Source organism: Dioscorea cayenensis, chromosome 5 (assembly GCF_009730915.1).
Source record: "Dioscorea cayenensis subsp. rotundata cultivar TDr96_F1 chromosome 5, TDr96_F1_v2_PseudoChromosome.rev07_lg8_w22 25.fasta, whole genome shotgun sequence".
In the NCBI taxonomy this organism is placed as follows: domain Eukaryota; kingdom Viridiplantae; phylum Streptophyta; class Magnoliopsida; order Dioscoreales; family Dioscoreaceae; genus Dioscorea; species Dioscorea cayenensis.
In genome coordinates this window covers 22,840,973-22,868,046 of record NC_052475.1, presented here as the reverse complement: position 1 = coordinate 22,868,046, position 27,074 = coordinate 22,840,973, and the positions used below count along the sequence as shown (strand labels likewise).

Sequence of the window (27,074 nt, the reverse complement as noted above, 5' to 3'; positions counted from 1 at the left end):
TTTTAGATTTTTTTTTTTCTCAATGATTTTAGTTCCACTGGATTTCATATATTTTGTGTTGAATAGAGGCATTGTTAATTTTTTTTTAATATATTGTTAAGTAACAAAGTGGTTTATTTGTTTATTTAAAAAAAAACATTTATGGCTTTATATTTAGTATTTACTTGTTACATTTTAATTTCCAGATTAGAGTATAAATTTTGTGCTTAATTCAAACTTGGTTACTTTTAAAATTTATTTAGCTAGAATTAAGGTTGATATTATTTATATTATACAACTTATTTTTATTTTTTTAAATAAATAAATTACTGATTTATTACAATAAAAAACTAGTATAAAATATAAACTGAAAACAAAGGCAGAAGTAGACATTATGGTCTGATGCGCTAATTGGAACTAACAATTTTATTATTTTGATTAAACGGAACAAATTATTAAAATCCATAAAAAAAAAAATGTTGGCAAAGCAACATCGCAAACAGAGCGATTGACTTGTCCCCACTTAACAACATAGGAAGGGATTTCCGGATTTGTTTAATTTTTGGTTTCTACTTCCTAGAGGATGGTCAGAGAATCTTCAAATCAAGGGCCAGCTTTGAAATTGATTTGAAGGATGATCCATCTTCTGCTACAGCCTTGGTGGCTGCAACACTCAGCTGTTTCATCCTCTCTCTCAATTCTTTACCTTCCATCCCCTCCATCAAACACTTGATCACCCTACATACTTCATCCCTTGTTACCAAGCCATTATCTCCAACTTGAGGCCTCAAAGCCACCTTCAAACCATCCACAATCATCAGTGCATTGAGATTCTGCTCAGCATACAATGGCCAAGCCAACATTGGCACTCCATGCAAAATGCTCTCCAGGATGGAATTCCAACCACAGTGACTCATAAACCCAGCAACAGAAGCATGACCCAGCACTTCCACCTGAGGAGCCCAGGCAGGGACAACAAGACCCAAACCTTCAGTTCTTGCAAGGAACCCATCAGGCAAAAACTCCAGAGAAGTAATACTCTCAGGTGTTTGACCACCAAAGTAAGCAGCACTGGGCTTGCTCTCATGAGGGGTCTTGACCACCCACAAGAATCTCTGCTTGCTCATCTCCAGACCCAAGGCCAACTCCTTCATCTGCTCTCTGGTGAGCGTGCCACCACTGCCAAATGAGACATAGAGAACAGAGCCAAGCGGCTGTTTGTCCAACCATGTCAAGCACCCAGCGCCGTTAACGACTCCTGTCAAGCAAGTCCTCACTAGAGGCCCAACAGTGTACACAAGAGGCACATCTTCATCATCTTTCAAAGCTTTCATGGCCACAGGCTCCAATTCTTCAAAGCTATTCACTAGAATCCCTTTCGCTTCAACGTACCTTTTAAAAATACGGACAAAGCTCAGGTAAGCTGTGTTTCCTCTGTCCAGCATAAAATCCGGCATGTCCTTCGGAGAGATCGGGGGGCACCCCGGCAGTCTCAGTGGCTCTAGAAAGTCTTGGAACTCGCCGGTCAGCACGTCATCGAGCTTGGGAAGATGAAGACCAAAGCGTAAGGCGAAGCAAGAGCTGGTGCTGAAGATGTATGGATGGATTTTGAACTCCATGGCGACGTCGAACGCGTCGACGCCGAAAAGGTCGACGAAGAGAGCCACGGGAGGGTTGTCGGAGGAAGCAAGGGAACGGAGGAGTTCACGGAGGCGAGGGAGGTTGTGGGAAATGCTGAACATGATGCGGGATTCGTCTTTGGCTGATTCGGGGAGGGAGTGATAGGGAGGAGAGGGGAAGGAGAGGAGGTGGATATCAGACTGGAGGGAGTTGATGATGGTTTGGTAGGAGTCAGGGATGGAGGTGATGGGTTGGGTGGTGATGATGGTGATGGTGAGGTCGTCGTGGTGAGCGAGGTGCTTGGCGAGCTCGAAGATGGGGATGAAGTGGCCGACGCCGGGGCTGCAGAGCATGACGATGTGAGTGCGTTTGAGATCCGCCATAGATGAGCTAGCTCGAAGGAGAAAAAGGTTTGCTTGGGTTTGATTGATCGCTGAGAGCAAAGGGACTGACTTATGGAAACAGTGCACGCGGAATAGCAAGGCCAACGTCCTTATGGTCGGCGACAAAGGAGCATGAGTGTTTGTGACAGTGCACCATGGATTTCATCATGGGAATAATATTCCCTCACATGTTTTCACTCGTTACGTTTTAAAACTTCTGTCCGTTTTACTCTGAATTTAAAAAAAATTATAAAATATAAAATATTATATTTTATATTTAATATATTTTAATAATTTTTAATAAATTACATTGAACTACATATTTTATAAAATATATTTTAAATAAAAATAATTTTAAAAAATTAATATAATTATTTATAAATTTAGATTGGCAATTAACTTTAACTGATTTTTTTTAATCTATATAAATTAGGTAAAATGAACAAGTATATTAAAAGTGAGAAGAAACAAAAGTAAGAGAATGCTTTCGCACTATTCTCAATGCACTAAGGGGTTGTTTGGTTGTCTATAACTGAAATTATATGTAACTGAAATTACAGTATGAGTGAAAATACTGTATTTTAATTTACATCATTACTGTTTGGTTTGTTGTAACTGAAAATGCTGCATTTAATTTTTATTTGTTTGGTTTGATGTAAGTAAAAAAATATGGTCACCATATAAGTGAAGGGCCATTATCCAGCATTATTATTAATTATTTAATACATTTCAAAAAATTAATTTAAACTAAAATACTTAATTTAATGTAATTTAACTTAATTTTTAAATTAATTAATTAATTTAATAAAATATTGATTACATTTAAAAATAATAATCAGAAACTTAAATAACTAAGCCAAATAATAATAAGAATCTTAAATAATTAAGCACTAATTCAAAATAATTAATTTCAATGTAAAATAATTAATTTTACTCTCACCATCTACTATTAACACTTATGTAATAAAAATAATTAATTAATTAATTTAATGATAATTTCATTAAATTAAAAATATGTAGTATTCTTTAATTCTATATTAAAAAATATTTCATAATTAAAACTAAATAAAAATTTGTAGATTTTAAATAAAAAAAATTAAATTTAATTAAACATAATAACAATTTATTACCCTATAAATTATCATTTCTTTTTAATGCATAATGTGGAGAATGAAGAATGGTGATTTTAACTCAAATGTTTTGCTGCATTTCAACTTACAACAAATTTTGCTGGAAGTTGAAATGCTACAAAAGTACACAAAACTTCAAAACTTTTTCATGTAAAACTGATTTCACAGGAAACCAAACAGTATTTTACATGTAAAACCAGTTACATTACAGCTACTTACAGCTAGTTGCAGATAACCAAACAACCCCTAAATGAAAACTACTAAACTTGTTATTCTTGGCTTGAACAAGAAGCAAGATTAAAGATCCCGATTTTAATCCCAAAAGATTATAAGTATTAAATATAAATATTCATTATAATAATTAATATTTATATTTAATTGGCATTAATTTTAGTTTGCCATTTAAAACTATATATAGAATATATAATTTTAGTAGTAGGATGATTTTAGCATGGTTTGAAGCAAGTAAATGTTGTTAATTGGTTTATCACAGATTTTTTTTTTTTTTTTGTCTCCAGATCTTTCTGTATTGCAGTCTTAGCTTTTCTATTGTAGTCCGGTCTCTTTATTTTCTGTAATGTTATTTTTTTAAAAAAAAATTATGGTTTATTTACTCCTATAAAAAAAATTATAATATGGTAGTAAATAAAAAATTTTAGATGTCCAATTAGTAGGCTGAAATAATAGTATTCAAAAACTAATTTGATTTAAAAATTAAATTAGTCAACACCATTTTCTTTTTAATTAAAAAGCAAATTTATTAGTATTCAAAAACTTCTCGAATATCAGTAAAACTGGAGTTTTTTTTTAAAATATAATATTTTATTTATTTGCTTATATCCTCATAAAACAAAGGTGCTTGAGCATTAAAAGAAGGTAGAGAAATGAAACTTTTTTTTTTTTATTTAAAAAGGTGGATAAACCACTATATTAAAAAGAGAAAATAACCAACCATTAGATGTGGTAGAGATACAAGGTACCAGAACAAAAGAAACAACAAGAAGAGAACAACAATCAAAATAAAAAAAAACGAGAGGAACAACGGCCCTCCTCAAGGCCCACAGCAACTAAGCACCTATCCTACGACCGCGTCATGAACCTCCTCAGCAGGTTGGGTCGCACCCCGAACCTCGTCGCTAGGCCCCAAGAACTCCAAACTCCTCCGGACAGAAGTGATGTCATCATCAAACTTTTCACGGACTCTGTCCTCGACTGAAGATAACCAAGATAAAATCATCCGATCAATTTTGAACAAAATACAATGCACATGAACAGAATTGGCATTAAAGATACAATCATTCCTAGCGACCCAAATATTCCAAAACAATTGCTTTTATAAACAAGATCTCCAAAAAGCTCCCAAGCGGGGAGCAAACTCAGATGCCAAGGCCCCCACAAGTCTCGCAGGAGAGCGGGGTCATGGAACCGCAGAGAACCTACCAAAGTAATCCCACACCGGACCGGGCGAAAGGGCATCGGAGGAAAAAGATGATCAATGCATCTCGACCCCGCATGACAAAAGAACACGTGTATCCGCTTTCGGCATCCCTCGTTGCACCTCCTCGCAGCATGGGTTTCAACGTGAGAATTTCGCTTTTGCACAAGCCGCTTGAAAAGAGTAATTTTCTTTGGACAACAGTTATGCCAAAAAAACTTAGCCACTTGGCATCTTAACCCTCCATCAATGAGGAAGTTGTAGAAGGACTTGACTGAGAATATCCCACTGCCTGTAAGACTCCACTTCTTGATATCCTTATTAGTTCCGGCGGAGACAAGCAGGCGGTCACGGATCGGAGAGACCTCACACATCCCAGAGAGGGGCGGAGAATCTAACAATTGAATGAGATCCCTAATAGTCCCATTAGGTTGATGACAAGCACTGAACAACTCAGGCCACAGGTACATGGGGGCTCTCCCATCAAGCCATCAATCTTTCCAAAACCGGGTATCTTAACCATCCTTGACATCCATCCAGATGCAACCTCCCAACGTCGGTAGGCAACTTAAGACCCCTTTCCAAAAGTAGGAAATTCTCCCAGTCGTGTTATGGCCAACAAAACCCCGCGCCCCGCCGTAGTTGAAGTGAAACACTTTCGCTCTACTCCAAGAAAGATCAGTAGTGTACTTCCACCACCATTTACCCAAAAGAGCCTGATTGAATGCTGGGAGGTCCAGAATGCCCCATCCACCCTGGTCCCTTGGCCGACAAAGATTTTTTTTCATCTAACCAGTCGGCGGCCAGGCCGGTCCAAATTTGGTCCAGACCAGAGGAAATCTCTTCTGAGACTATCAATCTTTTTGATGACCCAAAGAAGGCAACCTAAAAAAATGGACATCCAATACGCTGGGATAGCGAGAAGGGACCGAATTCACCAGTCACCGACCTCCCAGAGAAAGATGTTTCACTTTCCATGAGGCAAGTCTTCTGCGGACCTTGAGAACAAGACCCTCCCAATCTTGTCTACGCGGTCGCCTACCCGAGATTGGCATGCCCAGATAAGTGACCGGCAACATACCCACCTCGCAATGCAATGTATCAGCAGCCACAGAGTCCGGAAACTCACCCAGTAGCTAGAATAAAGGCAAGTCTTAGAGAAATTTGTAGCTAACCCCGACATTCCTTCAAATAAGAACAAAATAAGTTTGATAATCCTGAGGTCCTCGAGCCCTCCTGAGGTGAAAATTAAAAGGTCATCCGCATAGTGGAGATTACAACATCTACCGAACTCCCCCAGCGGAACCCCAACCAGTATTTTAGAATCCAGGGCATGAGAGAACATTGCACTTAAGGCATCCGTAACCAGAACAAACAACAAAGGGGACAACGGATCACCTTGCCTCAATCCACGTTGATAACGGATGTATCCATTCGGCGATCCATTAACAAGGATGGAAGCCTTAGAGGAGTGAAGTATGCTCCTAATGCATGAGAGAAATGAAACTTTAATAATGAACTTTATTAGTGTTTGATTTGCTGAATAAGAATAAGGGAAATGAAAATAATATGAATTAAAAAGGGTGAATAAGAATAATAACCAAAGTAATGATTGATTGGAATAAATGAGATTTGAAAATAATAAAAAAAGTGAAATATGAGATTAGCCGAAATGTAGAAATCTTATTATGTAATCCAAACCATAGTTATCAAATCTGTTCCAAGCATTGAACTGGTCGAAGTTCTGGGTCTTGGGTTATTTGATTCAACCGTCAGATCATTTGGGTCGATACTGGATTAATAGAATTATTTTAAAATATTATTTTTAAAATTATAAATTATTTTTAATTATATAATGATATATAATAATATTCATGAATTATTAGTTATTAAATAAATAATTTGATAGAAAAATTAAAAAAATATATAATCACTTGTTTGGATGCAGTATAAAAGGGGGAAAAACTCAAATTTGACAAAATTATATATATACCTTTCAATTTATTAAAAAAAATAAAAAAAAAATCAAGGGATGGAAGGTCATTTAAAAAAAACATTGACTCGACCAGGTTATAGAAATTGGGTCGGTTTACCAAGTTTGATCAGTTCAAACCAGGTTAAAACGAGCTAATTGCATAAACGGTTTATTTAGAGACACAGACTAACTATGATCCAAACGCAATATTGGATGGATAAACTTATATTTAATTGCATGAATCGATTTTGTTGTAGTCCATAGTGATATATCTATAAGCTCTAGGCATTTGAGGATGAGAAGATCTTAATAAATTTATGCCTTAAATAATTCTCATATGGATATTGGCATTGAAACATAAAAGAGGAAAAACATTCCCTTTTGCTTTTCCACAAATATTAATTAAAAGTCATTTCAACGATAAATGATTGCAATCAAGGAATTAATCAAGGATTGTGATCTTCAAGAAGTACAGGTGAGTAATCGACTGGCTCATTTGTTGTTCTTCCACTCAAGGACAATCTCACAAAGTGATTCTGAAGAAGAGCCTGTAGTACTTGTTGCATGAGATGATTGATTAGAAACAGTAGCCATCTTAGCTCTTAGCCTCTTCCCTTCAACACCTTCCATTAAGCACTTGATGACCCTGGAAACTTCCTCTCTTGTAACAAAACCATTTTCATCAGCTATAGGCCTCAATGCCACCTTAACATCATCCACTAGCAGCACTGTGTTAGTCCTCTGCTCAGCATAGAGTGGCCATACAATCAAAGGCACACCATTCACCATACTCTCAAGTGCAGAGTTCCACCCACAGTGAGTGAGGAATCCACCAGTTGACTCATGGCTGAGGATCTCTATTTGAGGAGCCCATGAAGGCACTGTAAGACCAGAATCCTTGGTCCTTTCTAAGAAACCTTGGGGCAAGAAAGCCAAAGGCTCTGTTTTACTTTGAACACTGAAGAAGGTACCAGCAGCGTCATGGTCGTTGGGGCTTTTGACAACCCACAAGAATGGATGACCACTCATCTCCAAACCACAAGCCACTTCATTCAGCTGCTTTGCGCTGAGTGTGCCTCCACTCCCGAAGGACACAAATAGCACTGATCCTCTGTTTTGCTTGTCCAACCATGCCAAACAGTCTCCTCCGTTTGTAGGTCCAGGCGTGCAACTTCTTATCAGTGGTCCAACAGGATAGATGGCAGGTACAGTAGCATCATCCTTCAAAGCTTTGATAACTCCTGGCTCTAACTCTTGAAAAGTATTCACCAGAATTCCCTTAGCTCTGGGGAACTGATTGACAAGCCATAGAACCCCTTTATATGGCTCACTGTTTCTACCATGATGTAGAGGGTCAGGGAAATCCCTCCCATGTAATGGCACACACCCCGGCAAACACAACGGTTCAGTTAGATCCTTATACTCAACTTGGTACATAGCGTCAATAGTAGGCAAATATAAACAGAAAGATAGCATCATGCATGGCGAGGTGTAAAGCATGTAAGGTGGCACACCGATCTCTTGTGCGATACTGAAAGCACCTACGCAGAAGAGATCAACTACCAGAGCAGCGAGTGGTGAAACACTGGACGTGGCCAGTGATTGAAGGATTGCACGAACACGAGGTATGTTATGGTTAATGGTGAGAAAGATGAGAGGTCCAAGCTCAAGACCATCAGGAATGGAACTTGGACTAGGAGGAGACAAGGACACAACGTTGATATCTTTAGGGATGGAGTCAGTGAGGTTCTGTTCAACCTCGGAGATTGGTCCGGCGGATTGAGTGATGAGCGTGACGGTGAAATGGTGATCTCGAGCCAACCTCCTGGCAAGCTCAGCCAGTGGGATGAGATGTCCCACCCCAGGGCTTGATAGAAGGGCTATTGCATGGCTTCTTCTATCTTCCTCCATTCTTGGTTTTATACCGTAAGTTTCTAGTGGGTGCCATTCTTGAGTGCTGTGGAGATCTTCATTTATAGAGTGGGGTTAAGTCAACTCTGTTTGAAAGTCTAGTACATCGCATCTCTGCTACATTTACGGCATGCATGTCTTGACATGTCTGTCATGCACTGAACTTGGAATCATTCTTAATTTATAACATTTGGTACTGCACATCGGTTAGCTGACAAAAGATTCTTAGCTTTCCCATTCGCTTGTCTTCCTGCTGGCTTCCCTGATTCCTTCTTCTCCCTCTTTTATGTTTTTTTTTCTCACAGAAATATGTAAAAATCACGAAGGCGTTCATTTGACCATAAATGTGGGGAAGTTATGAAAGGGGGAAATATCACTTTTTTAAAGTGGAGGAAGTGATATTACTTTCCAAGATTTCTGATTTTTATTTGTCAAAAGTGAGAATGAAACCAAATGATTTAGGTGTTGGATGAAATTTTATTAGTTAAAAAAAACTTTAATTTTCAAAAGAGGTGTTAGACTTCTGTTGTGCTTAGTTCAAAATCTACTTCAGTCGGAAGAGGGGAAAGTGACACTTTCCTCACTTCAGCACAAATGAACACCAGAAGTGAGGGAAATCAGACTACTTCTATTCACTTCCTCTTACTTTCTCTGAAATGAACGCCTCCTCCCTTAATCTTGGAATTGCAAGAGGAGATGAATAAAATAGTACAATACGGAAACATCAATATCAATTGTAATATCATTATTTGTCTTGATATGCATGGTACGCATCTTGGTCACACACAGACTCATTACGCATATGCCAACTATTGATTTTTTTTAATGGGAAATTCGTGTGTGTATATATTTACCTATAAAGTTAATGTTTGTGTAGAAATATATATTAAAAGAGAACAATGATACCCACATAAATACTGCTTGATTGTAAATGGCTAATGCAAAATCACTTTAGTTAGCACGATTGACACCAAATCAAGGTGACTGGCAACCATTGTGATGTGGTATAAATGATAACATGGGAAGAGTGGTGACGTGACAAAAAGTCTTGGATTGGAGGTAAATATCTTGGAGATCTTAGTGGAGCTATCTTCGGTATGTATTACAACTTGAAAACAAGATCATATCGAAACCATATTTAAAGAGATTTCATTTGAGACTAAATATGAATGGAGTTTAATTGAAGAAATACCTATCAATGGTATGATTATGGTATGATTGAAGGCTATTGAAGGTATGATTTGAAGAACCTTAATGAACATGATTGAAGATTATTAAGGGTATGATTGGAGACATGCCTATTGTTGGCATGATTGACATGATTAATTGAAGATCTATTCTTGGGAAGATTTAAAGGTCAAACTTGGATGAATTGAAGATCAAGTTTGGAAAGTTTCATGAAGACTCATAAAGACGTGCATCACTTACGAGTGGACTGCGTGGTGAGGAACTGAGGAGGTAGGCCGCTAGTTGGGATCCGGAGAATTGGCTGCATCGACTAGGACTAAGCATGACCCGGAGGTTGATTGGTCTTGAGGTCGCTTCATAACGTAACCAGAACTCAGTCAAGTTAGCTGTCAGGGCCATGTTCAAAGTTGTGTTACAACAAGAGTTGCAACATCTAATTTTGGAAGGTTCTAAAGTTAGTAACCGCGTGCGAAGATTCTAAAAGAGGTATGGACAATATTCGGGATGTTGAGGCGCCTATATAACCTACCTTCCTCTGAGATTGGGTGTGACATCGAAATTGGAGAAAGGGTGGGCACTAGACAATCTAGAGATGGTAGTAATCTTTATTTGTGAGTGTGAGTGACAAAGTGTTTGTACTTTTTTATTTTCACCTCTTTTACTGGATTGTTTATCTCCAGACTTGACACCCCAGACGTAGGCGAGTGGACGCCGAACTGGGTTACCAATTTCGTGTGTCTTCTATTATTTGATTTGTGTGAGATTCCCTAGAATGTTTGAGTGTTCTCTTAAATTACAAACCACACTGGCGGAACTAACATAAATAAATAAATTTTACTTTATTTAATTCAATTTTAAAAATAGCAGCTCATAAATGTAATTCCAAAAACCTCATTCAAATATGTTGAAGTGTTCAAGATTGGCCCTACCATTAATGATTACCGCCCAAAGTGTTTCAATAATTACCACCCTATCAACCTCATATATTCCTCATCCAAAATCATTTTAAAACTCCTTGCTAATAGGCTGAGCCCGGGTATTTAATTCTTTGGTAAATGATTCCCAATTTGCATTCATTAAAAGCATATGCATAGTAGACAACATTGTTACTGCTCAGAAACTGATCTTCAATCTTCAAAAAAGAAAGCTTCTAGAATGTGCCTTTAAAGTAGAATTCACGAAAGCTTTTGATTCACTGGATTGGAATTTCCTGCTAGAGGTCTTAATTGCTAGGGGACTTGGACCCCGTTCGATTCCTAGGATATAAAATATCCTCAACACCACCAAGGCAAGAGTCCTAATCAATGGGGAACCACACATGGATATATCTGATATAAGCGAGGCCTTAGATAGGGAGATTCTCTCTGTCCCATGCGTTTCGCCATATCCGCAGACCTACTAAGCGCAATATTCTGGCACACACTTTAGTCCAGAGTTCTTTTAGGGGTCTCCTTGGACACCATGGAAAATATTTGTCACCTTTAATATGCGGGTAACCTGATTATGTTCTCAGTGGGAGGACAAGAAGACCTTCGAATCATTAAACTGATTCTTTATCTTTCGAAGGATCCTCAGGACTAACTACTAACTTCTCAAAGAGTTGCCTCTACTCTACCAATTATGGATTTCAGTCTAGTGCGGCCTTAGCTGCAATCCTCAATTGCAATAGGAATTGCCTCCCACTTACATCCTTACGGGTCCCACTTTCTGGAAAATGTCCTAGATGATAGGACTGGACGAAGGTAATTACTCTGGTTAGCTCTAAGCTTATGTCCTAGAAAGCAACCTACCTTTCCCTTGGAGGCCATCTCACCCTTCTTAACTCTGTTCTGACCTCAATTCCCATATACTAGATGTCGGTGTTTCACTTGCTAGTATGGGTAGTTAGAGAGATAGACAAAATGTGAAGAGACTTCCTATGGAAGGGTGCAAATATGGGTCTAAAGGGCTTCCGCCTAGTAGCATGGAAAAGGATTTGTAAACCGTTTGTATAACATGAGAGGTCGGGGAATTCTCAATCTCCATGAATTTAATAAAGCCCTCCTAGGCAAGTGGTGATGGAAAATATACTTTGATCAAAATGGATGTTGGTCTAAAATCATTCATTATAACTGCTTGAATAAAGAACCTATAGGGTTAATGTTTCACTTACCACCATGGAACAAATCTTACTTCTGGGCAGGTATTACTCCAATTTTCCCTTCCTTCAAATTATGTACCTCCAAAATTGTGAAAAATAGGGATTCCACATTATTATGGTATGATAACTGGTTACAAGGTCGAGCTCCCAAAAACCTTTGCCCTTACCTTTTCAATGATTGTAATTTCACAGGGATAACGATAAAACAATTTACACAAGATTTGTCTTCGAGTGAGAATTTCTTTCGCACATCAAATCACTTAGAAAGTCTGTTATTTCTATCCTCAATTCCACATTGCTCTAGGAATTATGCAGATTTGAAAATTTGGAGAATGGCAAAACCTTTTCTATTTGATCCTTTTACAAATTTCTAGAAGATGGTTGAATGGGTAGTGCGTTTTATTCCCAATTTTGGAAAACGGAATCCCCAAGCAAAATTTCTCTTTTCTGTTAGCTAGCAAGTGAGGATATACTCCTAAAACTTACTGATTTAGCCATTGTAACATTCAAAATGCGACAAACATTTATGTTCTATGTCATAAAGATTCAGAAATAGCAGATCACCTCTTTCTTGGATGTGAATTCTCGAAATGAATCTGGATGTTCTTCGAACAAACCTTACCTTTAAAACCTCATTGTCATTCCCTGTTAGAGTTTTGGACTTCTTGGATCCCGTTAATAGATACTCAGGGTCAAATATTGTGGGACCTTCTTTCCAGAGTATTTTGCTAGAATATTTGGATTGAGAAAAATAATCGTATTTGTAATTCTCAAGCATTGCATGTGTTCTCTATTATTGCTAAAACAATTCACATGTTTTATGCTTAGATTTGTACAGTTAGGGATCCGCAACATCATCATGTTCCTTCGAATTCAGTCCAAAACCTCAAGCGTTCGTTAGTCTTCTTGAGCGTAGGACCGGCTGAGCATAGAGCCAACATGGAACCTCTTCGGGAGTGATCCTCCCCCATCTTTTTCCGTAGACAGTTGAAGATGGCCACCGTTACCTTCTGACAACCTTCGTCTCTTCGGCTCTGCCTTTTTTCCCATTTCTGCTTCGTTGGTTGTTTAAATGTTAGAAGTGCATCACCCTTGGTGATGACCTCCTAACTTGTTTAGTTTTGTGTTTTTTTCCTTTTCTATTGGACTTTTGTTGTTTGTAGCTTTCCTTCCTTTTGTTCTTGTTGCATTTTATTTAATACATCGTGTTTAATCCCAAGGTAGTTAGACCCGACCCGTTCATTAACCCAGCTAAGCCCAAGGGCCAACGGTCGATGGTTCGACCAGGTCGAACCGGGACCAATAATAAAATATTAAAATAATAATAATAATCAATAATAATAAAAAATATAACTTACATTTGAATATTTAAAAAACACAATTAATTTAATATGAGATTTAAAATTTAAAATTTATATATTTTATTTAATTTAAAAATATTTGAAAGATAAATTTAATATTTAAAATTTTAGTTTTATTATATACCATCATTTATAATTGATTTTAAAAAAATATAAAATGTTAAAAATAAAGGGTGCCCTTTAGGTTACATGAGGACTCATAAAAAATAAATAAATAAATAAATAAAACACTTCGTTTCTCTGAGCCAGCCTATCTTTTATTCCTGAGTTCCTCTCTCTCAGCCTCTTGTCTTCTCCCAACTTCCTCTCTCTCAGCCGCCTTTTCTATTCTCCCTGCTTCCTCTCTCTCTCTCTCTCTCTCTCTCTCATCCTCTCCTTGTCTCTCTGTTTTTTTGGAAAAATTTATTTTTTTTCAACCAGTTAATCCGGTCGGGTCAACCAATTTACAAGTCAACCAGTCGGATCACCCGGTTTTTGGCTGGCTTGCTTCACAGACGAGTTAACGCATGTAACCGGACCACCCTTATAGTAGGTTCCCGATTTTTTGGTTAAACCGGTTTGGCCAGTCCGGGTTTAACAACATTGGTTAATCCACTTTCATAATATATATATATATATATATTGAAGTGCTTCATAAGAGAACAAGATGCACTCAACACTTTGTGCTCAAGTGCCAAACCAAGTTATTGATTAATTAATTATTTTGATAAATGCAGATAAGGCTTTTGCCACCGTCTTTGGCAGAATCATATAAAACCCCCGTCAAATGCTATGACAAAGAAATCCAAATTACTGATTAGGTTAGAAATATTTTTCTAACCCAAATCTTTCTCCCATCCTGGTTTAACAAAAGAGTTGCTCATAGTATTTGCTCCATCACAGGATTTTTCCAAGCTCAGTTTCCTCTGACTTACTTGGGGATCCTCATTTCTCCCAAAAAAACTCAGCGTTCTCTACTTCAAACCTATGATTGACAAGATAAAAAATATGTGTGCCCGTTGGAAAACTTGCAAACTATCCTCTGCTGCTAAATCGATCCTCATTAACTCCTCTATTCTTTCAATTCCAACCTACTACCTCTCTGCTTATCCTGTCCCCGATTCGATTCTTCAGGAAATCACTAGACTAGTTCGGGATTTTTTTTTTGGTCCAAAGGGAGCAATGGAAAGGGCATCCATGCTGTGAATTGGAGATGTATCACTGATAAAAAATCTGAGGGGGGCTTGGGTCACCGGAACCTTTATTATGACAAGACTTCGCTTATGGCCAAGAATGTCTTTAAATATCTGAATTTGGATAATATCTTCTGGGTTGCTATTGCTCGTCATAAGTATGGTCATTTAAATTTCTGGGTTAATTCTATTCCTGCTAATTGTTCTTGGATATTTAGAGGCATTTGCAGATCAGCTTTCACTTTAAAGCATAACCTTTGGATCAAATCCTTTAATCCTGTTCAGACTTCTATTTTGTTTGATCCCTGGTTATTTGAAATCCCTATTGCCTTCAAACCCACTTACTTTAATGCCAATGCTGATCTCAGTGCTATTTGTTTATCTAATTTTTTTGTGAATGGCTTGTGGAACAATGATAAGCTTTCTGCCATTTTTGGTGATTTCCTAGGCCCTTTGGTTCCAAATATTTGCACTTTTGATCATGAGAGTACCAATTTCTGGGTTTGGCAGCCTCATTCCTCAAACTTGAAAATTTCTTCAGTCATTTATCATTATTTAAATCACAATTCTGACTTGAATCTGGAGTGGTAAGGTTGGAACAAGCTGTGGAAGCTCCATGTTGCTCCGCGCATCAAGCATTTTATTTGGCTCATCTTACATGGTAGAATTTCTACTACTGATTTTCTTAATAGAATCAACCTTGGCCCTAGAACCTTATGTGTTTTTTGCCACATTGAAATTGAATCCATTGAACACTTATTTCTTGAATGTCGTTGTGCTCAGATGGTTTGGAATATGTTGAATCATAATTTGGGCATTAATATTTCTTTCCTTGACTTCATTTCTGCAAATTTCTGGATCACTGATTACAATTTCTCAATCCACACTATCTCTGTTATTGCAGATACTATTTGGTATATGTGGAAAGCTTGTTGTGATGCCATTTTTAACAATATCAATCCCAATTTCACTAACATTTCATTTAAAGTTGTTGTCCATGTTAAAGACTTTATGCAGGAGAACGCGTCTCTCGTGGGTCGGAGGCTCCTCCTCAATAACTTCTCCATTACTAACGGACCCTTCCTTTTTTATGCTCATAGATGGCTTGACAGCAGCAAGTTTGGTAAGTTGGGATTCTTTATTTCCTCTCATACTTACAATGTCTCTTGTGCAGGTTGTTGTTCATTCTATGCGGACTCGCACTTTGAATCTGGCTTCAAAGCTCTTTGTGTTGCTGTTCAAACTTCTATTGACCGGAAGTTGGACATTCGATGCATTCTTCACTGCAACCATGATCTTTCTCAATCTTTGAAGGGTGGTCGTAATCCTATTACTTGGAGAGCTGCGCATTATATTTCCGAAGTTTCTCATCTCCTCCAAATCACTGGCAACCCCACTCTGATCGTTATTCCTGCTCACTGGAACGGCCCAGCTTCTGTCGGCAGCAACAACCATTCCCTCTGCCTATTCCTCTCTGGCCGCGATCTGCCTACATGGCTCATGAAAATTTTTTCTAAGAATGGTTTTGATTTCTAGCTTCCTGTTCCTTTTATTTTAGTTGTATTGTTGTATTGTTGTTCTTGTTTTTGTGTTGTTTATTTGTTATGTAATCCTTGAACTTTGTAAACTTTCTTTTTATCAATAAAATTAGCTCTCTGAGCTCTTCCCCCAAGAAAAAAAAAAGAAATATGTTTCTAACAAAATTAGGAATTTCACAAAACTTTGGGCTTATTTTTTTTTAGTGCCTAGACTATAATTTGTATAAAAAAGGTCACCTCATTTGTAAATTACTCCAACTAATCTGATTGTTGGATGATGATGTGGTGGCCAAGCTTACACAGTCAGCTAGCTTAACACATGCCTTATTCCGCATTGCACCTAGTAGTTGTAATCCTCGTCTGACAATATTGCCCCACATTAGCATTCCACGTAATAAAAAAACCTTGTCTTCTTCCTTTTTATTCACCATTAGGTCTATCGATATGAGGGCGTAGGAGGTCACCGAGAGCCATAGGAAAGAGGGTGACTCATGATCTGCATACTCTGTTCATCTCGCTTTCTCTTTCTTTCTCAACTACTACTATTATTCTCCTATCATCATTAACATCATCATCGCCCCCATGGTCGTCAAGAAACCTAGGGTCTCATTGTCGCCGGTGGCATGGTGGGGATCACCACCACCCATCGCCTTTACACCCCACCATACCTGACCTTTTTGACCTCACAATCATAGATGCTAATCCTCGGATAGGAGGTGAGATTTTCACCTCTGAGTTTGCTGGCAACCCCTGTCTATGATATTGCCCGCAAGATCCTCTCCCTTCATGACCCCAAGCTATGGGAGCACATGGATGGCTACTAAGACGACACCATCACCGTTGGTGAAGATGGCGTGGTGGTTGTGTAAGAAAAATCTCTGTATTTAGCATGTATTCAAGATATACTCAAGCATGTATTTAGCATTCAACAAGTATAAAAGAGTTAGAATTCTCCAGCCTGGGATAGACGTGCCGGAGCACTGCCCTAACGCTGAATTGGCCCCCTCGTGCAGGTTTCTGTGGCCTCACTCCAAACGCTAGGATACGCTAACCCAAGGTAGAAGACACTCCCTGCCTAGCATGTTCGGCGATGAGAAATAATCCAAGTGCACCAAGAAGATTCAAGCGATGATGAAGATTCAATGGATGAAGATGATGGGAAAAGAAAATAAAAGCTTCTTTTTTAATCGCACAGCTTGCAGGTTTTTGTTTTGAAGAAGAAGAATGAAGATCAAGATCTTTAGCTTTTCATATCACTCTCTATATATGAGTTAATCCAACGGCTATAAGGAGCACAAAGGATGGCAATCAACGGATACAAACTAGTTAATAAAGGAATGAAATATTTTATAAGCTAGGATGTGAAATGTTGTGGCTTTTTAGGGAGAGGATGTGATGGGTCTGCAGGCTAAGGTGTTTTAAAACAAAACCTATGATTTAGGTTTGGTTGTATTGAAGCCATAGCTCCAACAGGTTGACCCTACGATAGTGAGCTCCATCTCTACTCTCTATCGAACCCGTATAGACATTGCCAAGGCCGGAGGGATCCCCCCTCTACCAGGCCCGACATGTGATCGATCCTTCTTCCAGCAAGGGCTCTAGGCGAACCGCACATCTCGGTGTGGAGATACCGCAACGAAGAAAGAAGGTGGAGGACACAGTGTTCACGATGAATAAGAACACAGAATAAACCTACATATCGGCCGACGACCTCGAAATGCTGAACCTCGCGATGGAAAGCGAGTATTGTGAGTTCCTCGGTGAGCAGATCGATCACGATTGCCAAGGGGTACTCAAGGGTGATCAAGCACCTTGCCTTGGCTCTACCGGTGAGAACGATCAAGCTGGGGAGAAAGGTTAAGAGGATCGAGTTGTCGACGGATGATGGGGCACGGTTAAAGACGGTGAAGGTGGTGCTGGAGGAGGTGTTGGAGATTGAGACAGATCACATGGTGGTTACGGTATTGCTAGGGAGTTTGAAAGCAAAGGGGGGGATGTAGTTCAATCCCAGGCTTCCATTTTTCAAGAGGAAGGCGATCGGACGATTGGTGTTTGACATGGTGAACAAGTTGTTCGTGGAGGTGAAGGAAGGAGAGGTGTTGTTGATTGAGATGTTATTTGAGGAGAAGGATGAAGAGGGAGGAGACACGTGGCGAAGATCCCGTGGTGAATGAGACAACATTGATTTGTCCGATTTACAGTCGGTCGAGGGTGGGGTTGGCATGGTTCACAAGGAAGTATTCCATGTGGGTTGTCCATTTGTTAGTTGTAATCCTTGTTAGTTCACCACATCAACATAAGCTAGCTAACTGTGTAAGCTCGGTCTCCACATCAACATTTAATGATCGGATTATTGAGGTGACTTGTTTGTTTAACACAAATGCTACTTGGGCGATTTTTTTGATACAAATTATAATTGAGTTAAAAAAAAATTAAACCCAAGATTAAGTGACCTCCCAAAAATTACACGACAAGCAAAACTAATTTTTTCTTTATATTTAAACTATTTTATTAGTTAAATGGTGATAAATTGCGTTTATATGGTAAACGATTTTGTGAAGACCCGCATGAGCAGGGCTTCTACTTACAAGTGCCATGAGAAAGTATCCAAGCAAATAATTACTAATTTATTTGGTGATGTAGTCAGGGGAGATTGATTGATGTTTGGCTTAGTTTCCACTTTAAACGGATTTGGCATGGAATCATGGATGGTTAGTAGGTGGGAACTGCTCATAAACATCTCTTCATGCCCGAGATCCATGACATTTTTTACATTTATTTATTTAATTTTTTTCAAAGTTTTTATGTGATTTATTTAGCTTGTTGGTTTTAGATGTGTCAAACAGTCCTTGCCCGGCACAAAGATGGGTTGTACTCAGCTAGAGGAAGCCATCTCCCCTAGTTCTGAAACTAAGGTATTTCTTGGTTCCAATTCTAACCTATTAAAATCTAACACATGTCATCAAATCACAACAAAATAAAAAATTAATATCATATAAAACACATGTCAAAATATGATAGGTTAAAACTATAGTATTCTTTAGTTTTAGAACCAGGAGAGATGACTTCGGGCCAGACACAGTGCTATAGTACCGGTCACGACATAGACCCTCAAGCCGGGATTTGTAGCCCACGGGACGTGCAGACACATGGTCCATGTCAAGCATGCAAAGGCCGGACATGCCCCTATAGGGTTATTTTATTTTATTTAGCATATATATATATATATATATTTTGTCAGATGGGGCGTGTTTTTTATGTTTTTAAAATTTTTCCATTTCTTCTAATTAATTTTTTTTTAATATTTTTGAGTTTAAAATAAAAAAATATAAATAAAATATAGCAAGGTCGGGTCATGTGCTAGGTCTACATTAGTGATAGATCAGTCGTGCCAGTCTGGCATGAGATCAAAGTGTATCGTGCTGGCCTAAGCACACACATTGCTTGGCCTGTGGTGGGTTCATGTCGTGCAGTGCCAGACCGGCCACTTAACACAGCTTTGGTGTTTGACATGGCTAGTTTAAACCTGTGCCAAAAAAAAAAAATACTAATTAGGTTAGAAATATTTGAATCATAAAAGTTTGTCAATTTTTTTTTAAAAAAAGAGCGAACTAATTTGTTTTTAAGAGAATTATGGATTAACCAATGCAGTCAGACTTAGGGATGGGCATGGGCGGGGAGTCCCCGCCCGTGGGATCCGCCTTATTTTGAGCTGGGAATTCCCGTTTTCTCCCCCGCAGGGACGGGGGCGGGGAATAAAATTCCCCGGTCACCGTAGTGGGGTGGGGGCGGGAGTGATCTCCCCGCCCCGAAATATTATATATATATATAATATATTATTTGTTGAAATAATATATATATATATATATATATAATACAATATTTGTTATTAATAATGATAAGTCTCAATTAATACCTAATTTTATGGATTTTTTTCTCTTTAGATTATTGGATTTTTGTAAGAAATGTGTTAAAATAAAAAATAAAAAAATATATAATATAATATCATGTTTTTATTAATAAAGATGGGTCATAATTGGTATCTAAAATTTTAAGTTCATGAATTTAAATATTAGATTAGTAGATTTTTTTAAAAGAAAAATTGTGTTGGGGATCCTCGCCCATGTGGGGATCCCCGTGGGGCGGGGGTGGGGGCTTCTTCCTCCCCGATTCCCCAACCAGGGCGGGGACGGGGAATCTCTGCCCAAGATAAGGGAGTTAATAGGGAGATACTCCCCATTCCCACCCCGCCTGTCACATCCCTGGTCGGACCCTGTGCATTTCTCGCTCCCGCTTCCTGGTTTATAAAAATGAGACTAGAAAAAAATGATTATTTACAAAACACATTCAGGAATTATGAGCTTTTTAATTTTTTTTTATTTAAACAAAATAGATCAATTATAATTTATTAAATAACATGGACGAGCTTTTTAAATGTTACATAAATAATGGATAAAGGAAAAAGTTATCTTAGATTTTAGATAAGCTCGCATGAGACCTCCATATATCAAGAACATCAAGTGATGGTGGACCTCAACCTATTGGTCAATTCTGTGATGACTTTGCAAGACTCCCCGTCTTCCATTAGTGCTCTAGTTCCACCTTCTTGAAGCTCCTTCGTCTTCTCTCTCACCTCCTTCCCTTCCTCCCCTTCCATCAACGCCTTCACAACCTTTGCTATCTCCTCACTCTTATAAATCCCATCCGCCGCCGCACCCGGCCTCAATGCCACCTTCACCCCTTCCGTCAGCATCACAGCATTCATTCTCTGCTCCGCATACAAGGGCCATGCGATCATGGGCACGCCATGCATCACACTCTCCAGCGTCGAGTTCCACCCGCAGTGGGACAAGAACCCACCCGTCGCTCTGTGCGCTAACACCTGCAACTGCGGCGCCCACGACGGCACCAATAAACCCACCTCCTTAGTTCTCTCCACGAACCCTTCTGGCAAAAACGCAACCGGGTCGTCGACGCTCGTCGAATCGAAGTAGTTGGCATCGCATTCAGTGTCGGACGGACTCCGAACCACCCACAAGAATCTCTGCCCGCTCATCTCTAACCCGCAGGCCAATTCTTTCATCTGGGCGCATGTCAGCGTGCCACCGCTGCCGAACGACACGTACAGCACTGACTCTTTTGGTTGTTTGTCCAGCCAAGATAAGCAGTTGGCTAGTTCGATGTCTGGTGAGCAGGACTGGATTAGTGGACCGATTAAATAAACCGGCGGCAACTTGTTGTCTTCTTCGTTAATGATCTTGGCCGTTTCTGGCTCGATGTCTTTGAAGGTATTGACGAGAATTGCGTCTGCGTCTCGGTAACGCTTGCCATGGTGGACCATCCACTTGTAACTGTCGTTGGACCGGTCTCGCAAAGGATGAAGCAGATCGGAACCGAGCACAGGCACGCAACCTGGAAGCTGCAGCGGTTCCGGCAGGTCCCGGTACTCGCACGTCGTGGAAGCATCCAACTCTGGCAAGTGGAGAATTAGGGAAAGGGAAAACAAGTTGGAAGTGTAGAACAAGAAGGAAGGTATGCCAAGTTCTTTGGAAACAGTGAACGTATCGGTGGCGAAAAGGTCGACGATGAAGGCTATAAGACGAGTGCTTTGTTGTAGGTTACGGAGGATGTTGCGGACGGCGGGAAGGGAACGGTCGGTGGCGATGGACATGCGAGTCTCGACATGGGTGTCGGAAGGGAGGTCGGTGAGAGAAACGGGAGGGAGCTGGAGGGAGGTGATTGTTGAAGGGAGGGCATCGAGGAAGGCCTTCTGAGCTTTGGAAGCAGACTCGGCGAAGGTGATGAAGGTGACGGAGATGGAGTGGTGGGTGACGAGCAGCTTGGCGAGCTCGCCGAGGGGAATTAAGTGGCCCATGCCGGGTGCTGGTAAGATTGCTACTCGAACAGCTTCGCTATCACCTTCCATGGTTGATGGGATTGTAACTAGCTAGAGACTGAGGATGGAGAGAAGTGGACGATGGTGTGTCAATATATAATGGAGAAAACTTAAGGTGAAGTGAAATCTGTGAAATTTGTTTAGTTCACCCATGAATTTCTTCCACTTATCATGAAATGAATAATTTAATAGAAAAAACAAAGGTATAAATCATGAGGGCACTTATGCTGATCAATATTCCCTAGAGATGCTTATTTCCATCCATTGGATGATCCCATGCATTGGATGATGACATCATTGAATATATATATATAATACTTTGTAAATTTACAAGAAACTGTTTGACATTATTTATGAATGAATTTTAGTCATTATATTGGAAGTCTTTAGATTTCAAATCTAGGGATGTATGTAGATGATAGGTTTTCATATAATATATATAGGTTGAAGATTTTTTCTATTTGTGTTTTTAGTTTTTCCAGATAAATGTTTTCATTTACCATATATTCAATATACCCTCTCATTAAATATATCTTTATTATTATATAACACTCTCTCTCTCTCTCTCTCTCTCTCTCTCTCTCTCTCTCTCTCTTACTTTTTATTTGTCCATTATGTTAAATTTATGAAAAATTTGTATCAATTTTTCAAAATTACCTCATTAAAAACCCATCAAAATTTTATTAATTTCTTTTATAATTTAATTGTATATTTTATTCTCTCTCAACATAATGTTTTAGTTTCCAAAAATATATTGAAAAATGTAGTAATATATTAAAAATAAAGGATAAAATTGAAAAAACTTATTTAATGCTTCATAGAGTTTGTAAACGAACATGTAAAAAAGAGCAATGAAAGCTTCAAAAAAGAGATAAGTAAATAGGACTCGAGCGAGGATTTCCTGCTTTGAATGGTGAAGGTGTGAATGAATATTTATTTTCTTTAAATGATTGTGTAAATTTGGAAATTTAATATATAAAATGAGATAATTTTGATTTTGATTTTTTGTTGCATAGATTGAAATATTTTAGTTTTGCTAGATTTTATTATGATTGTCAAGCGAAATCTGAAATTTTTGATATCTCAGAGTGCTCAAGGAGAGATGACTTTATTCTTGAGCATCGGCTAGACCTTGATGTTTTGTGGTATTCACTCTAACTGGGGTATGCCTTATTCTAACCAAAAAAAGTCTCTTATGTATTTTTTTCTCCCTTTGTGTCATTGTTGTCCTAGCTCAAACATCAAATGGGATTGTGTCTTTTATACGTGTTTGTTGTTATTTATTTTTTATATGATTAGTATATTCAGTTCATTTTTATTGTTGTATATTGTCATTGTTTAATGAATGTAATTTATCAATTTAAAAAGAATAATATTTAAGTTTATTTTATAGTATTAATTAAATTAAATTTTATGAAAAATATATCTTGATTTAGTTTCTAAATTTGATTAAAGTAAAAGATTTATTTCCTTTAAAGATTGATTGTAGATGAATTAAAATATATTGTCGACACAAGAAAAAAATTAAATTAATTAAATTATCTCGTTGAACAGATCCGTCATCTTTGTTATGTAGAACAAAGTAAAATTCTGGTCTCTTGTGGGCTTCATAGGCTCCACACAGAGAGAGAGAGAGAGAGAGAGAGAGAGAGAGAGATCCTCAGCCATGACTCAGCTTGTGGATTCCTCAACCAGTGTGAATGGAAACTCTCCAAAGCATATTAATGGATTGTGGTCTAGTGATCACTTGGCCACTATTTAGCCTGGTGAGCAGAGGACAAATTCAGTGTTGCTTGTTCATGACGTTGAGGGGGCATTGATGCCTAAAGCAGAGTTTAATAAAGCCAAATTCTATATCAGTGTTTGTTATATATCGTACCATTCGACTAATTTTAATTGTTCACTTACATTTGTGGTTTTTTTCTTATAAAATTTGGGCAAATCATATAAACCCATCAGGGTAATATTTTTATTTAATTTTCTGTTTCTTTTTGTTGTACTCTTACAACATCTAGTTATCCAGTTTTTTTTTTTTTAAAAAAAAAAATTTTAAAATGAGTTGAAATTTTTTATGAATAATAGATAAAGTCACTTTTTATGAATATAAACAGATCTAAACAAGATCTTGAACCCGGATGTACGATGATATATACGATGATAAAAAAATAATATAGAATTTCGGATGAGCAGATGTATAAAGCAGATCTTGAGGAACAGTCGCATGTGAGATATTTGAACCCATGACCTCCCCTTACATTTTGATGTCATACCATTGGGATATCCAATGGTTGACCAAATGAGTTGAAATTCGAATACATTCTTTTAATAAAAATATAAATATTTGATGTAAAAAATTTAATGTTAATGGATGAAAATGTTGTTGGCACCCGTGTGCAGTTTAGCCAGGTAACATGCTACCAATGGACAAATTTTACCATAATATGAAATTAATAAAATTTATAAAAAAAATTTAAAAAATTGAAAATTCCATATATAAAGATATGGGAGGATAATAGATCAACACAACAACGGAATTCAGATTCTCTCCGTAGAACCTTTTTACTCATTTTGATTTTGTCTTGATTTTTTACGTTTATTTATAGCTTCTAGTGTCACATCAGGCATCAATTATAAGAAGCTGAATTGATCTACTTCACTGGAAACAAATTAAGTTGTTGCTCGGAGCTGGAAAGCACCATAACAAAACATTTTCAACCTAACTTTCTTTGAAAAATATATTGGTCATGTCTATTGTTAAGTACTTTGATTTTTTTTCAATTTGTGTCATGATCTTCCGACTTTTATACGCCATTTGTGCAACCCTGTGGCATGAAAGACCTCGTCTTTTTTAATCTATAATTTTACTGTTTATTTATTTGTTTTGATATTAATGGTAAATAACCTAATTAAAATTTAAGTTAAAAACGGATACAAATGTGGAGTGCACTTGTAAGTTTAACAATATTTTGCCATTGTTTTATGTAAGTTTCAATCTCAAAACCCCTCTGATATTAGAATCTTATACAAATGACTTAATATTAATCTGTAAAGTAACGATGGCATTTTATTATTTATTTTAATGTATGAGTGGTTTACTCATTATAATTTTTTTTTAAAAAAAAAAAGAAAACAAAGTAAACACTAAATGTAGATCTTAGGATGATAAGAATCAAAGATTGAATTTGCATAAAGAATAATAAACTTGAAACAATTAGATAGAACTTTCACGATTATTGGTACATTCCTAACGTCCTCTTCAGTCTTCACATCCCAAGAAAGAGTTGTCAATTTTTTAGTGATGTCAGTGACGGGCTATAAGATATGATCTTTCAGATGACAATGAAACATATGCTTTGTTATATTAGGTGATCTAATTATGATGAGAAATCTAACTAATATATTAAAAATTAATTACATGACAAATTAATCACCACTTTCTTTGGGTGGAGTGGGTTGCCAAGAATATGTTCTAATATTGTATAAACAAAAGACGATGCAACTTTTGTACTTATTGATTTTTAAATATAAAATAAAAAGCTTGTAAAAGGTGACAGGGCTCATGGGTCATGGCTAAGACCTTATTTGAATTGATTTATAAAAAAAGTGTTTTTTTTTTAATTTAATAGAAGTGTTTCTAAAAAAAATGTTTTTCTAAAATAAATTAAGCACGTTTTTGTATTTTCTACTTAGATTAAATTTTATGTAGGAGAAGAAGCTGTAAAAATAAGATAAAAAATAGCTTTTTCATAAGCTGGTCATGACTAGCTTTTGAAAAAAGCTGTTTTTCAGTTTTTTTTTTACAGTTTTTGTTTTTTCAGATAAAGTAATACAAACAAGTTTTTTAGAATCCAGAAGTGCTTAATTTATAAAAAAACACTTCTGGATTTTCCAAAAACCAATCTAACCCAATCCAAAGAAGGCCTAAGTTGAAGTCCAAAGCGCATTTGGGCATCAGAACATATTTAGAAAATATGGAATTTTCTCATATTTAAACTCAATGCATGTCACGAAAGATGGACAAGAGCAAAGAATTTTCCCAAATCTTTACAATAATTTATGTGCGTTTGTGTCAAAGATATTAGTTTCACTTTCACTTTCTTAAATTTAATTGAGATTTTATAAATTTATGTGAATTTTGTATTGCCAAATATTTAATTTGATCTTGTCAAAAAATTTCGTCTGTGTATTAGATTGTATTACAGGGAATTTTCAAAGGTAATTTTTTTTTATAAATTCAATATTCCTTAATTATTAGATGATTTTGATAAATAATATTTTGCTAACAACCTGAAAAACAAAGAAAGAATTTTTTCTATATTATTTTTTGTGTGTATATATGTAATTATTATTTACTTTATGATATTTTTCGCTTTTCATGTAAGAATTTTATGAAAAATATATATTTTTTTCAAACAAAAATAAAGGGAAAGAAAACATGGAGTGAAACATGCACAAAAATATGTTGGAAGAGCTTTTTCACATGTTTGTTTTTATTTTAGTCCCATATCTGTATGCAGTTAATAAAATTAAATATTAAAAAATAAATCACTACAAGGATAATTTACTAAACTGCAAAAACACGTATCATGTGTGTATGCATATTTTATGTAAGTTTTAAAACATGGAGATTTTTATATGAAATTAATTAATTATAATTTATTCAATACTAATTAGAATATCTTCAAATTAAAAAATACTAATCTCATAAAATAAGATATAAACACAATATACATAATGTAAGAACCAATAAAGGTATAAACTATTATTTGTATAATTTGATAAAGGTCTGAGCCACTCTTGTTTATTATCTAATAATTTTAAAAAAATAAATAAACCCTAAAGTCATTGTGCACAACAACAAGAACAACAATAGAAAACAAACATAATAATATTATACTAATTTGTATTTATAAAAAAAATTTTACGACATAAAACTATGAACACAAGTAAATAAAACCAGCTCCAATAAAAAATAAAATAAAATAAAATAAAGGCTCAACTTGGAAAAAACAAAAACAAAAATAAAAAGAACGGAGCAGAACATTTAAAAAAATATATATATATATAGTAAAAAACATCAGATGGGATCCTTAAAAAGAGATCCTTCGAATCAATAAAATAAATACGTCACAATTTTCATTGGTTTTAGTGGCAAGCATTAGCTCTAATTTAATTATATTTTGCTTATAAAAGCTTATTAGTAGTACATATCATATCATAAAGAAAGTAACCACATTAATTACGCGCCCGCTACAAGCTACGAATCATGCACGGATGTCAGGACTTTGGATGTCCATTTATTAGCCAGCTCACCAATTGCTTGACAAGAGTCCCCATCCTCCATTA

At 36.9% G+C, this 27,074-nt stretch overlaps 4 protein-coding genes across 5 annotated transcripts in view; all 4 read right to left on the bottom strand.

Moving 5' to 3' along the window:
* Positions 1-379: 379 nt before the first annotated feature.
* LOC120260657 (hydroquinone glucosyltransferase-like) lies at positions 380-2,126 on the bottom strand. The gene has a single exon (XM_039268191.1). It carries the CDS (start codon positions 1,980-1,982, stop codon positions 567-569), a length of 1,416 nt encoding a protein of 471 aa, XP_039124125.1. The 5' UTR covers positions 1,983-2,126; the 3' UTR covers positions 380-566.
* A 4,775-nt stretch (positions 2,127-6,901) lies between these two features.
* Positions 6,902-8,729, bottom strand: LOC120260839 (hydroquinone glucosyltransferase-like). The gene has a single exon (XM_039268409.1). The coding sequence runs from the start codon at positions 8,431-8,433 to the stop codon at positions 7,015-7,017; it is 1,419 nt and encodes a 472-aa protein (XP_039124343.1). The 5' UTR covers positions 8,434-8,729; the 3' UTR covers positions 6,902-7,014.
* Positions 8,730-20,222: 11,493 nt separating this feature from the next.
* LOC120259869 (hydroquinone glucosyltransferase-like) lies at positions 20,223-21,883 on the bottom strand. Its single transcript, XM_039267321.1, has one exon. It carries the CDS (start codon positions 21,756-21,758, stop codon positions 20,349-20,351), a length of 1,410 nt encoding a protein of 469 aa, XP_039123255.1. The 5' UTR covers positions 21,759-21,883; the 3' UTR covers positions 20,223-20,348.
* Positions 21,884-26,838: 4,955 nt separating this feature from the next.
* The window catches only part of LOC120260967 (hydroquinone glucosyltransferase-like), an 80,670-nt gene continuing 80,434 nt past the window's right edge, over positions 26,839-27,074 (bottom strand). The window contains exon 3 of one of the 2 annotated variants that reach the window (XM_039268588.1): positions 26,839-27,074. In XM_039268588.1, coding sequence (XP_039124522.1) covers positions 26,986-27,074 — 89 coding nt within the window. In that variant the 3' untranslated portion in view covers positions 26,839-26,985. The other variant, XM_039268590.1, reaches the window with a different exon arrangement.

What these genes read in the sequence shown, in the direction of transcription:
- LOC120260657 (XM_039268191.1), bottom strand. Translation starts at nt 1,982, where the DNA reads ATGGCGGATCTCAAACGCACTCACATCGTCATGCTCTGCAGCCCCGGC.
- LOC120260839 (XM_039268409.1), bottom strand. Translation starts at nt 8,433, where the DNA reads ATGGAGGAAGATAGAAGAAGCCATGCAATAGCCCTTCTATCAAGCCCT.
- LOC120259869 (XM_039267321.1), bottom strand. Translation starts at nt 21,758, where the DNA reads ATGGAAGGTGATAGCGAAGCTGTTCGAGTAGCAATCTTACCAGCACCC.